Consider the following 13,172-nt stretch of genomic DNA (forward strand, 5'->3'; position numbering starts at 1 on the left):
GTTCAAGCAAGAGAAAAGGTCCCTTCCCCAGGAGAATCCAAGTCCTGACTTGTCCTGACTTGGCTTCCATTGCTTTCTGCACGTTCTATTTCCCCTCTGCACTGTCTATCCTGGGGCAGGGAAGTTCAGAATGCCACACTCACCTGGTCTAGGGTCCTGCAGCAATCCACCAACACACCCACCGGCTGGGTGTCCTGCAAGTTCTCCTTTAACTCCTTCAGCTCCAGGTCAGAAGGACCAAGACTCTCATCCTACCAGAGAGGAGAGGAGAAGGTGTGCCACTGTCACGGAAGGGTCCTCACAAAATACATGACCTCGCCCCGATTCCTGGACCGCTGCCTGACTCACCGGGGTCTGGGGCGGTAGGGCCTCAATACTGGCAGCGTGCGAGGAGATGGGCAGGATGTTGAGCTGGTCATCGATGACGAGACACTTCTTACAAGAGGCCAGAGAGAGAATAAATCTGAGGAACAAAATGGTCATGAGGTGTTGGGGGGAAGGAAGGCAATGTCTACACAACAAAGGTATGGCTTTTCTTCAGGAAAATCATTTGGCCCCCATGTCTCTGAGAAAGCCAAAACCCAGTTGGAGGGCAGTGCAAGAGGATTCTGAGCCTCCTTTACAAGGCACCTGAATGTATTTTGGGTTTTTTTTAAGATTTTATTCATCTGAGAGTCACTGAGTTAGAGAAAGAGAACAAGCAGTGGAGGGGGCAGAGGGAGAGGGAATAGCAGGGAGCCTGATGCGCGGCTCCATCCCAGGACCACGGGATCATGACCTGAGCTGAAGGCAGACGCCTAACCGACTGAGCCACCCAGGCGCCCCCTGAACGTGCTTTATACAGCAAACAAGAACACCCAGAACTGTCTTGAGAGACAGGTTACAAGCAATCCTACTGTGCACAACCATCACTGTTCCCTGCGTCACACAGCCCTTCCCACACCCTCTTAGGCTCGCCCTTTGAGGACTGAGCTGTCTCAGGCCATCCTTCAGTGGGGAACTCCAAACCTACCCCAAAAATGATCACCAGTCACACAGGGAAACAAACCCATACATGAATGAATTTACCTTCAGCCACAAGGAAGAAAAAATAAAGACAAGGAAGAAGAGAGAAAAGCTCCCTCAAGAAATTAACACAGACACTCCTGTGTGTAGGAAAACATGTTTTGGCTGGAGAATTCAAACTCCTCCCACAGCGCAAGAAGAGAGCCTCATGGGCTACTAGCACAGGCTTCCTTCTGTTCTATCCAGTAGCACGTGGCCACCTCCTGACCCACTCCATCTACTGAGTGAAAGCACCAGACAGGATGAAAACTGGAAAGGCCCCAAGCTTTCAGGCCAGGACTTCTAAACCTCAGCACTAGCAACATTTCAGATTCTTTGTTGTGGAGCTGTTCTGTTCACTTTAGGCTGTTCAGCAGCATCCCTGGCTTCTACTCACTAGATGCCGGTAGCGTCTCCCACCCCTCCAATGCTCTCCCCCAAGTTATGACACTCAAAATGTTTCCAGACACTGCCAAATGTCCCCAGTGAGCAAGACTGCTCTAGATGAGGACCACTGATCCAGGCCACAGCTTCTCATGGAGTTTCATAGGCTGCTAACTGGTGTTCCCTAAAAAAGGGCTCTGTGGTCAAATAAATCTGGGAAACGATCAGTTAAATAGGTCCCTGCTGCTGCAAGACTTTTGAGAGGCTATGACAGGCTAAAGTGAATCTTCACTCAAGACAAACCGTATCAGCATTTCCCAGACACAAGTGGCCAGAAATCCTTTTGACATAAAATCCCTCTTCAAATACTAGTGTTCTGTGAAACACATTTTGGGAAACAGTGACCCAGAAAAATTACCCCTCTGGCAGAAGAGTAAGCTAAAAGCCAGAGAGGAGGCGGACTTGATTCAAGCCCCAGCTCCCCACTCACTTTCACTGCTTCCAGTTGGCTTCCCAACCAGCACTGCTGTCAGGAATCTCACACCTCTCTGGACCCCTGCACTAGCTGCCCTCAGACAAAAGCACAGCTCTGCACTGGGTCCAAGACAAAAATATGCTTCCCACCACGGCTCCCCACAATTAAGGGCCTGAGAAATGTGCCTCAGACCTACCTCTCATTAAATCTTCCCACCACATCCTGATGGGCCTCAGTTCTGTATCTTGAATGCACGTCCTAAAAGAAACAACATCTGTAAACAAAGACATCCCAGAGTAAGGCTGAGGCTCTGGGTCTAAATGTGAAGACGTTCTAATAAGCAACCCTGGGATAAAGGAGGTGCCAGAGCTACTGATGGAAATTCACTCCTGCAGAACCTGCTGTGCTAAACGGCCCAACTGCTCTTTGCTGGAACTGGGATCATCAAACACTCAATGTAGTGGTTTTCATTACAACAAACTTCCCCTCATCTCAACTTGGATATTTTCCCACATTTTAGCCAGCATCATAAAATGTCTTCATTCAATAAAATGTACGTATCAACCGTGTGCCAGACATGTTGGGTATACACGGGTATTTAATGAAGCATGACCTCTGTTCTCATGGAGCTTACAGTCTAATGGTTGGAGGGAAACAAATGAGTAAAATTCTGGCAAATGCAACAAATGAAAAACAGGGTGCAGTGATAGTGAATGGCAGGGCGGCAGTTACTTACATACGGTACAGAGGGAAGGCCCTCTGAGGTGAGAAGCAGACAGCCATATGAAAGGGAGAAGAAGGACAAACAAACTGACGTGGGCACAATGGTCATTCATTCATTCACCAGCATTTAATGAGTGCTTACTAAATGCCAGGCACTCTTCCAGGATCTGGAGTGCACCGGTGAGGAAAACAAAGTCTCTGATCTCACCAAGTCTAGAGACTAGCACAGGAAGTCAGACAATAAACAAATATATATGCAACCTCAGGTATTCGGCAAATGCCCTGAAGAAAAATAAAGCAGGTCATGCATTCCAAACAGGGTATGAAGAAAGACCACACTGACGAGGTGGTGTTTGAGCAAGGACTTGAATGCAGTGAGGAAGAGCACCATGCAGATATCCCAGAGGCCACAGCAAGTGCACAGGCCTTCAGGTGAGAGCGTACTGGGCATGTCTGAGGATGCCTGAGGAAGCCAGAGGGACCACAGTGGCAGGTGATGGGAAGAGTAGTGGAGATGGGAAGCAGCTACTAAGGTTTGAGGAAAGTCCAGGTCACCGTATAAACGTAGCTCGTGAAACCCTGAAGCCAATCCTAACGCCATTCCCAAGCAGGGCCACGGGCATAACTAAGAACATCCACGTGGCAATACTGATGGGGTCAGAGAGCAGCTCTGCATCCACTGGGACATATTTCCACTCCTAACCATGTCCTCGGCTTTGGATGGAAAATACCCCTCCCAAAGTCGAAGCTCTTGCCAAACTGGGAGTGGAACTGGCAAATGTTCCTCCATCATCCACCAGGATGAGGACTGGTGAGGGCATCTGTGTGTGGTCCCTTTTTTGCAATAGACAAAGGAGGCACTGACTTGGCTCTCTGCAGAATACCATTCCAGAAATGGAACTACGTAACAGCTGCCTCATACCTGAAACTCACCGGTGTAGAATTCGCAAATACCCGAAAGCAAACGTTAAATTCAGAGATGCCCAGACACAGTCAGGGCCACTGACATTTCTCCACAGTGACCTTCTCATTACTTACAGTCCAAAAGCTCCCGGCCCAGAGCTTGTGCTGACCACTCACTGGAACTACTCAACAGGAATTCTTAGAAGTACATGGCCAACAGCAAAAACACAGCTTGGTCTGAACCGCCAGAGTTCAGTTAAAAACCATACACCTACCATGGTCATCGTGTACAACTGCTTCAGTGAATTCATGGTCCGTAGGAGGATGACCACCAGCCCACCACCTTCCACTGTTTCCACAGTTCTGGCCAGCAAATTTGGAGTTAAAGCTTCAAAATCCTGGAAGAAGGAGACCTTGGAAAGGGCTGGTCATGCAAAGAGCACCCCCAGGGAAGCTCAACCAAGGGCCAGGTGATAAAGTGAAAGGAGGGCTTCAGAACACAAACACAAGACCAGAGCCCCTACCCAACTCACCAGTATGGATACACATACACACACCCCTTCCTGATGGGCAGAGAAGCAAGTCCAGCCCTGGAGAATAGGGGTACCTGGTTTTATATGTCAAGTGTGTATAATAATCTCAGACAAAATCCTATTTGGGAAGAAATTGATTCCCACTTGCATTTCACAAATCCCTCATGTTCATTTTCTGAGGTGTTTACAGATAGAACCTGTCTGATAAAACTCAACTGCACCACATGGGGGAGCCACTGCCCAAGGGAGCCGCCTTCTCTGCAACTGGTAACAGCGGCAACCTAAGAACACTCCCTACTAATCAGTGGTGGCTTGAGAAGAGGCGAAATGCTCTCTTCTTGTCTCCAAGGCGGGATGCAAGCCAGCACTAAGAGACAACCCACTGGAACGTAGAAAGAAAAAATAACTCCAATTCATGATTTCTTCCCCTCATTTCTTAATTTACATTTTGTAAGGTACGTTTTATAACGTATGTAATCACGGTAGTACAGGCATATAATAAACACATACCAAACTGGGGATTTGAGCTTAAATGTGTTCTTTTGGGGGCATGCGGGGGTCACAAGTGTCAAGGAATCAAAGGATAAAACACAGACCGCCAGAGCTCAAAACAAAGAAAAACGTGATATTTAGTCTATTAACTTGACTAGCAAGAGAATATTACCAGTGAAAAAAGGCACCAGGGAGTTCTCTGTGGGGGGAAAAGTGAGGGGATTTTAAGAACAACAAAGAGGGACTGAGGGTGTTGGTGGCGGTTATGCCCATCAAGCACTCTGGGGAGAACGCCTGAGTGCACAGGTCCCACCGCCCACTGTTCACCAAAGTCTCCAGCTAGTTCTATTAAGGATCTGGGGACATGGGGTCGCTTGAAGTTCACAGCACTTTCTTTCTCACCTTCAGCTGGTTACAAGCAGCTGTGACGGAGCATCTGTGTCAGCCCTGGTATCTCTAGATAAGTGCTGCTCTGAGTGGAAAAGTTTATTTTTATATGGGGTGAGGTATCAAGTCTGCTTTGGAGAGTGGCCAAGTGTTCTGCTGACAATGCTCGGGGGAGGCGGTACAGGTGAATCTTTCTCCTTACAGTCCGCCTGTTCTGGAGGGGAGCCCTCCGCGCTCGGACTCCAGGCACAGGCTGGAGGAAGCCACCCACCTGGAGGACGCACATGCCGAAAGTGTTGCCCAGGATCTTGTGGGTCTCATTGTAGTAGCAGTAGCGAATGTTTGTGGCCGCCACGAACAGTTCGAAGGGGTCATCTTGCTTTATGTTCAATGTCCCATTCTTTATTTTTTTCTGGAGCTGTCGCATTCTTTTCTTCCGGTGACTGCAATCACCCCAACACCCACACCCCAGGAGAGCCAGTTAACCAGAGAGGCTAGAAGGGTGGGGGCAGGGGACAGGCCAATGATCACCCACCAGACCTTCAGAGCTAGAAGGGAACCGGGCAACTGTAGGGCTAGCCCCTCCCTTTAAAGGTGAAGGGAAGAGTAGAGAGGTTGAGGATGGGCTTCGGAGGGAGCCAGAGGTAAATCTGTGTGGAGACCCTGCTATGCTGCCCTGGCACCTTCTGCAAATACTTGACTTCAAAAGAAGGGTAATGGAAGGACCTAAAACCTTACATCTAGCCAGACCAGAGTTTGAAACCAACCTTTGTGACCTCATTATCTTAGCCTCAAGCACATGCTTCCACTACACGGTACCATTCCCCAGAAGACCTGGGAGAGGCAGGGTGACCACAGGTAGTTTATTCATTTTTCATAAATGCATTCATCTACTTCCTTCCCCAGACTGTGGGAAGGGCAGCTATGACTTAAGACAATACTGACAGAGGCTATAAGGGCTGGAATGGGATCTGGATAACTCTCAGGAATCTGGAACTTTTCTTTTGTCTTAAAAACCCTGACTATCCAACTGTCATTTAACTCTTTCCTCTATAAAGAGAAAAATAGGAAAGCTCCAGAATTAAGGATTCTAACTGATCAAAATGTTACCACAGTCCTCTAACTGAATAGCTAGAACAAAGGCCCTCCCTCAGGGACCGTATTTCTTCATCTGTGAAAGAGGCAGTTGGGCAAGGTGACTCTCACTGTCACTTCGGGCTCATGTCTTAGCCCATGACTTATAAGCATCAGCTAATCTGGTGGTCTGTCACCTCAAGACAGGGCTGGGAGGGCTACAAGAGGCACAGACGAGATGCTTACAAGCGAAGTCAGAGGGGTTAAGTTGGAAAGGCAAATCTGCCCTGAACACTGTGAACTGCCTAATTCTGCACCCATCTGACATTTACCAACTGCACGGCAGTGACACTCACAAGCCCCAGAAAGTTACCATTCTGCTGACAGGCAACAGGCTTACTCTCAATCTGTATTAATAATGCTTACCTGCCCTATTATAAAAGAACATGTACAACAAAATACCTATTATGATTTACAACAACACAGTGACACACAGCCAAATGCTAACAATGCCTATGTACTGATATTATGAGTGCTTTTATTTTCACCTTTGGGATTTGTCTATTTTCCATATGTCTTACAAGAACACATTTATATTATTTTTTTTAAAAAGCAAGACAATTTACTCAAAACCTAGTTTCTTTTAGGCAGAATCAAGTCTCTTGAAGACCAAAGGATGCTAACTAATCAAATTTAGCCTTTGGAACTAAGTACAATTAAAAGACTCTTAGAGCCCATTAAACGATGCGTTCAACTCAACAAATATTATCTGAGCACCTACTACAAACATGCCAGGTCATCTGAAAATACGAAAATATAAAGATAAGCAAGCGAGGCCTCCTAACTAAATGAACTTACCGCCTAGAAGTAAAACAAGGCCAGGGTGCAAACGAGCGTCTTCCAGGGGAGGGAGAACAGAGGGTGAGCAGCACTGGAAGACTGACAGGCAGCGAAGGGGGTGGAGGTGCCCTGAGGTGTGACTACAGAGTTTGGGGAAAGTTTGGGGAAGGAGGCAGGCCCCGAAAAGTGGGGGACATTTCAGAAGAGGGTGCCAGAGAGGCGGAGGTGGCATCCTGGGCAGAGGTGGTGGCAGGGCCAAGGCCGGGAGTGTCCATGGCACAGAGCAGCCGGGGCTGGAGATTCCATTTCAGAGTCAACACCAGAAACAAACACATTTGGGAATAAAGGAGAGAAGAGCGGCTCAAGAACAGAAACGCACACTTGAGCTGGGCAGAGAGTAGGAGATAAGATCAAGAAAAAGAGCACTGCTCAGGAAGGCAACCCAAGAAAGGATCACAGAAGCCAAGAAAGGAGTGCGCTTCCGATGACACCACAAAGTAGGTTACCTGCCGAGGAACAGGCCTCAGCACCCCAAACTCCTCCATACACAGAATTATGTAGGTTTCCACTAGATGGACTGACCCCACCTCCTCAGGCCCAAGGGTGGGCACCACTCCACAGGAACTTGGGGAGAAAGACTGATGTCTGACATTGCTGGACCTCAACACTCAACAGCTATTTCTGCCGTGGTGACAAAAGAACACAGAAAGCGGAGTTGTAGTGGGAAAGAACAGAGCAGATAAGCAGAGCTGAGACTGAGCAAGAACTGGGAGCATTAGTGCCCTGGCTCTACATCAGCCGAGGCAGGGCTGAAATCTCATCCCCGTTCAGACCTCAGAGACTTCAAGAAACTCCCTTTGGGCCTAAGTTTGTTTGTGGTGGAGGTCTGCTATTTACAACTAGACGTCCTGACTACCGCAGCTTCAAAAACTAAGAGGAGAGCCAACTGTGAAACACAACAGTGAACCAGTGGAGAAAGAGCTGAGAGGAAGGAGAAAGAGGGAGAAAAGCTGCTGCGTGAGGCTGTCGATGACTTCCCAGAGCGCCATCTGGTCACAATGATCGAAGCAGAAGCCAGCTAGCAACAGAGCATGGCTAGAAGTGCACAAGGCTTCTGTTTCACCGCAATAAACGTGAGAGAAAATGCGAGCCTGAGAGATAAAACGGAGTAGGTAGCTAATCTTTTTTTTTTTTTTTTTTTTTTTGAGGCTGGAAGGCTGAGTAAGTTTAAAAAAAAAAGGAACAAGTTTCAAAGGGGGATGGGGGGGGTGGGAGAGGAAAGGAGATGCAGGTCCTGAAAGAAGTGGGAGAAGAGGTCCAGGGTAGATTAAGGGGTCTGCGGTGGACATGGGATGAGGCACATCCTCCTCAGACACCAAAGGCAAAAAAGAGACTGAAACTGCAGAGTAAATTTGAGATGGGAAAAGGCAGTTGAAGGAACTTCATTAGACAGGCTTGATCAGCTTAGAAAAGTAAAAAGAAAATCACGGGCAGAAAGCAAGGAATTGGGCTGGGCACTTCTAAAGAGCATGAATGGATTTGAAACTCATTGTCAGGAACGAAGAAAGGACATCAGCGCTATCGTTTTCTCTCTTCGGAAGTGTCCTCATAGGTAGCACCTCCCTAATGTTCCCTGAAAAACTAGGTCAGGGAATCACTGCCTGGCACTGAATTAAGGAGCAGGAATTGTAAGTGGTACGGGCCAAACTTACCTGCTAAACCCCAGCTCTTTCTTGTAACACCACAGCACTGAAGGCCGAGCCTTCACGGTTGCTTTGGACAACATGTGATGGAGTATGACCACCTGCCAAAGGAAGAAGTCACAGAATCTCAGGGCCCAAAGAGACCTCAGAGACTGCCAGGCCCAAGACCTCACTTGACAGATCCAGAAAGTAAATTGAGGGCCAGGACAGGGAAGTGCCCCAGGTCACAAGGCCAGCAGCACCTAGGCAGGGGCTAGAAGCCTGGTCACACACACTTAACCTCATGCTTAGTCCCCACTGAGGTTCTCACTAGGCATCTTACTCAAAGAAAACCAAAGAGACCTTAATGCTACTATGTGCTGAACCCTCCGAGGGCCAGTAACAAGCTGACTCTGTGGGATAAGATACAAAGTCAGTCAGGAAGTGCTGACTACATCTTACCTGATCCTTTCCTCGGTCTCCGACTACAACAAACAAAGACCTTTGCCGTTCAGCAACTCCATTTTCAATGAGAATCCGGATTCGGTTATCTACTTTCTTCCGATGCATGGTGAAAGATTACCACTGAAACAGAGGGAAAGGAAACACAACTGGACATAAACACCAGATTCTGGGTGAGGAACATTAGCTGGCCGCCTCCTGTGGAGCCAGGGGTTGTGCCAGGCACATTTCTAAGTATCATTTTACTTAACCCTCCTGGGTTAACTGCTCCCTAGGGAACATGTCAGTTTCATTTTTAAAATTAGGAAACTGAGGTTTGGGAAATGAACAATATGTTTCCTCAGCAGGAAAGTCAGAAGAGAAGCTGTAATTCACACTTCTATCAAGGTTTTTTTTCAAAACTGGAAACAATGTTCCAAAGAATAGAATGATTAAAATATATGATGGCATATTTACAGGATACTAAGGCAGTTTTCAAGAAAACTTTTTCAAAATAACTTTCAGGAATTATCTAAGGATATGGATGTAGATACTTATGAGAAGACAGACATCTCAGGACAAAGCACGATACTTTTTTTTGTTTAATGCACGTACATAACATATAGGGAAAACAAACCTGGAAGAAAACACCAAAATGTAATTATTTCTGAAAGGTGAGATTGCAGTTGGTTCTTATTTTGTTCTTTTGTTATTTGGTGTTTTTTTTTTAATTCATATGCACTACTAATAGAATCAGGGAAGGAAATCACTGAATATTACTGTGATGAAATGTATCCCAATTGTCTCCTCAAGGGAGGGAAAACCATACCGAAGCCTGTACAGATAAACCTTAAAGTTATTGTGATTACATATGACACAATACTGCATCATTACCACAATAAATACACCAAAGAAACATCAAGAATATCAATTATATTACTACCACATAAGAGTAACAGGTTACCTAGAAAGCCCAGGGCCTGCTGCATTCTAAACATAAAGTTCATTAACTGCCTTCACTGTGTGGCGGCCATCCTTCTAACCTCCAATCCAAATATGGATTGTAGCAGTTCTATCTTAACATCAAACATTATGTTACAATCAATGACTCCTTTTTCATAAGGAAAGGAGCAAGTATAAAGAATTCAAGTATCTCAAGGAAGAAAAGTGACAGAGACAGGATTCACACTCAAGTCTACCTGACTCCAAAGCCTAAGTAAGCTCTTTCCAGCTCACCAATCTGCCCAGCTTGTCGGTTAAGTTGTTGCCTCAAAACAACGACACGCTAATCAATAATTATTAGGGACTGCTCTTTGCCCTAGTTACTGTGGGAGCCCCAGAAGCAATACCAGATAAAGCCTTGACTTCAAGGAGCTTTCATTCTCCTTGGAGAAAATATTCAAGTGAAACAGATAAGGGGCGATCTGTCTGAAAACAGACAAAATTACATGTAAAAATAATAGTACCGCCAGTGGTCTGGTGAAGGTCTGAGATTACTCTGGGCTGGAGTTGCCACGGAAGGCTTAATGGATGAAAAGGGCCCTGAGAGAAGAGAAAGAGGACTTTTCTTCATTCACTCACCTATTGGTCTAACAAATAAAATAGCATCTATGTGCCAGTCACCGTTCTAGGGGCATTAGCAAATAAAACAAAGTCCTGAATGTGACTGCTGAATAAAGACTATAAAAGAATGAGCTGAGACAAACAGTTCAAAGCGTGGGAAGATCTGGACTCGGTGTAACGCCCAGCGCCGATACCAAGGACTGTGAGCAAGCGAAGTGTTGTCACCCACCCCCTCACCCCGACCCCTAGCATGAGGTCCCTAGAAGGTGGAGATCGAGCCACGCAACCCCCCGAGAGCGCTCGAGAAGCACGCCGAGGGTGGCCGCCAATCCGGGAAGAGGAATCTGTCATCTAGGAGCGCCCGGGAAGGCAGCCGGCGAGGGCCAGGCATCGGCATAGATGCAGAGACTTCATCCTCGAGCCGGTCACCTCTGGACCCATGGACACCGACCTCAACACCCATCCCAAGCCATCCCGTGTTGGGTACCTGCGCCCCGAGCCCAGCGGATCCCAGCCAGCAGACAAGCGGAAGCACGTGGGGAACCGAATTACTCCAGCAGCCAGGAGGAAGCGGCGGGCTGCCCCTAGCGGATGCCTGACCGCGCGCTCTCAAAGTTGGCCTCGCTCTGCCACGCTCGTCCGGCTGAGGCCCTGGAAAGCGGCGTGCGCGCAAGCGCACGAGCGGCACGGCGTGACGCACGTGCGGGGACCTTCCCCAACCAGGTCTCCGCGTGATGACGTCAGAGGCCCGGGAGGCGGAGCTGCAGCCCAAATCCTTAGCCCGGCTTTGGCATTTAACCTCTGCTTGGGACAGCTGTGGTGCCGGGTGCGATTTGCCTCACATCAGACTCAAAAAACCCTGGCTTCGAAGAGCAAAATAAGCGTACTGGTGTCCGCACCCCCAGCTCCTGCCACTGTGCTGGGGCGAGCCCGGGTTCCCAGATGGGTCCGGGGCAGCACACGGTAAGTGGTCCAGGGTTGTGTGTTAGCCTAGTTTTACGAGACGACCGACTCCAGGGATCTGGGCGTTAATTTTACCGATTCTTTTATAAACTTCCCACTTTAATATGACAAAATGAGGAAACTCTACCAGCAAACCTGTTTGACTCCTCTCACTTGACCCTCCACACCTGCAGAAATGATCCTGTAGACCTGTCGAGAATTCAGTGTGGTTTCTACCCACCAGTGTGGGCATTTTGTAAGCTCCCTTTAGGCCTTATCTGGCCATCAAATGACGGCGCTCTTCTGAAAACCAGCTCTGGGGCTCTGCTCTTGCTAAATTACTTCACCTCCTTTCTTCCTCACCCCCCACCAGCTCCCAGGCAAAACTCGCCCAAGCACAAGAACCACATATATATTCTTACACATTCTTGTCTTTGAGCCAGATCGTAATCCCAACTGCTTGTTTGACACTTTTCGGATCCCTCAAATTCAAAATGTCTGAAGCCGAACTTATCTTCCTCACTGAAACTCCTTCCCCAAATCAAGACACTCCCAATTCTAATGTTATCATCACCACCACCCATTTAGTCCAATATCCATCATTTTCTAATTCACTCAAAAATGTCAATATACCAGACACAAGGGATCAAGTGACCAAAATGTTCCTGTCAGTCATGAATTCTAAGTTTTAAGTGCTGTTAAGAAAAAAGTATCCAGTAAGTAAACAGTGACAAAGGATTATGTTTTAGTGGTGGCCATGGAAGGCCTCTGAGGTAATGACACTGGAGCATGAGCAAAACACCTGAATTTAGGAATGAGCATTAAGAATATTTGAGTGAAAAGCCTTCCCACGCTTAAGATGTAACACGTAGATTTCTAGATGGGAAAAATCTTGGCAAGATGGCAAAGCAGCCAATGTAGCCAGATTACAATGAGCAAGAACAAAGTGGTAGGAAATTAGGCCAAATGATGAATGCACACAGACCAAACTTTAGAATTCTAGGCATGATGGGAAAGCAAGGAGTTTGGGGAACTGGGAAGTGACAAAATCCGACTTGCCCTCAGCAAAGGCTCATTCTTGGCTGCTGTGCAAAAATCACTGCAGGACAAGAGCAGCAGCCAGCCACTCTCAGCTAGTGGTAGTGGTGGTTAGAAGTGCTACAGGACTCGGGATACACTGCCAAGGTAGAACCATCTAGGTTGCTTAAGGACTAGATACAGGGTATGAAAGAAAAACAAATGATAGCCAAAGTATTTATCCTAAGCAAATGCAGGTTAATTGAGAGATTAATTTGGAATCTCAAGACATTCAAATTGAGATACTGACTAGGACTGGAGTTTTGGGGAGTTTGGGACCTAGGAGTATTTCGGAGTGACTGAAATAGTGATTGTATTCAAAGTCCCGGGATTAGATGAGATCACCTAGGAAAGACTGTAGCTAGAGATCAACGTCTCACAACTGAAGCCTAGATTACCCAGTAAATGATACTATTACTGAGTGGCCAGTGAGACAGGAAACATTTAGAATCCATTCACTACCGCCCTCCACTTTTATGTTGTAATCATTTCTCACATGGGCTGCTCCAACAGACATGTCTTGCCCCATACATTTTGTTCTCAACACTGCATTTTGTATTCTTTAAATGGCAAATTTTATTAGGTGACCATCCTTTAACCACCCCTGGCCCC

General features: G+C 47.2%; 1 protein-coding gene across 5 annotated transcripts in view; it reads right to left on the bottom strand.

Moving 5' to 3' along the window:
- Window positions 1–12,585, bottom strand: part of NAT10 (N-acetyltransferase 10) — a 46,712-nt gene extending 34,127 nt beyond the window's left edge. For 4 of the 5 annotated variants that reach the window (XM_073904778.1, XM_073904780.1, XM_073904779.1 and 1 more), the window contains exons 1-8: window positions 11,029–12,585; window positions 9,000–9,122; window positions 8,568–8,659; window positions 5,213–5,384; window positions 3,805–3,927; window positions 2,100–2,161; window positions 349–463; window positions 144–251 (exon numbers count right to left, since the gene is read on the bottom strand). In XM_073904778.1, the coding sequence (XP_073760879.1) occupies window positions 144–251; window positions 349–463; window positions 2,100–2,161; window positions 3,805–3,927; window positions 5,213–5,384; window positions 8,568–8,659; window positions 9,000–9,107 (780 nt within the window). In that variant the 5' untranslated portion in view covers window positions 9,108–9,122; window positions 11,029–12,585. The other variant, XM_025878302.2, reaches the window with a different exon arrangement.
- Window positions 12,586–13,172: the final 587 nt, after the last annotated feature.

The sequence above is a fragment of the Callorhinus ursinus genome, unplaced genomic scaffold (assembly GCF_003265705.2).
Source record: "Callorhinus ursinus isolate GAN/ISIS: 27379988/994484 unplaced genomic scaffold, GSC_fseal_2.0 scaffold21, whole genome shotgun sequence".
In the NCBI taxonomy this organism is placed as follows: domain Eukaryota; kingdom Metazoa; phylum Chordata; class Mammalia; order Carnivora; family Otariidae; genus Callorhinus; species Callorhinus ursinus.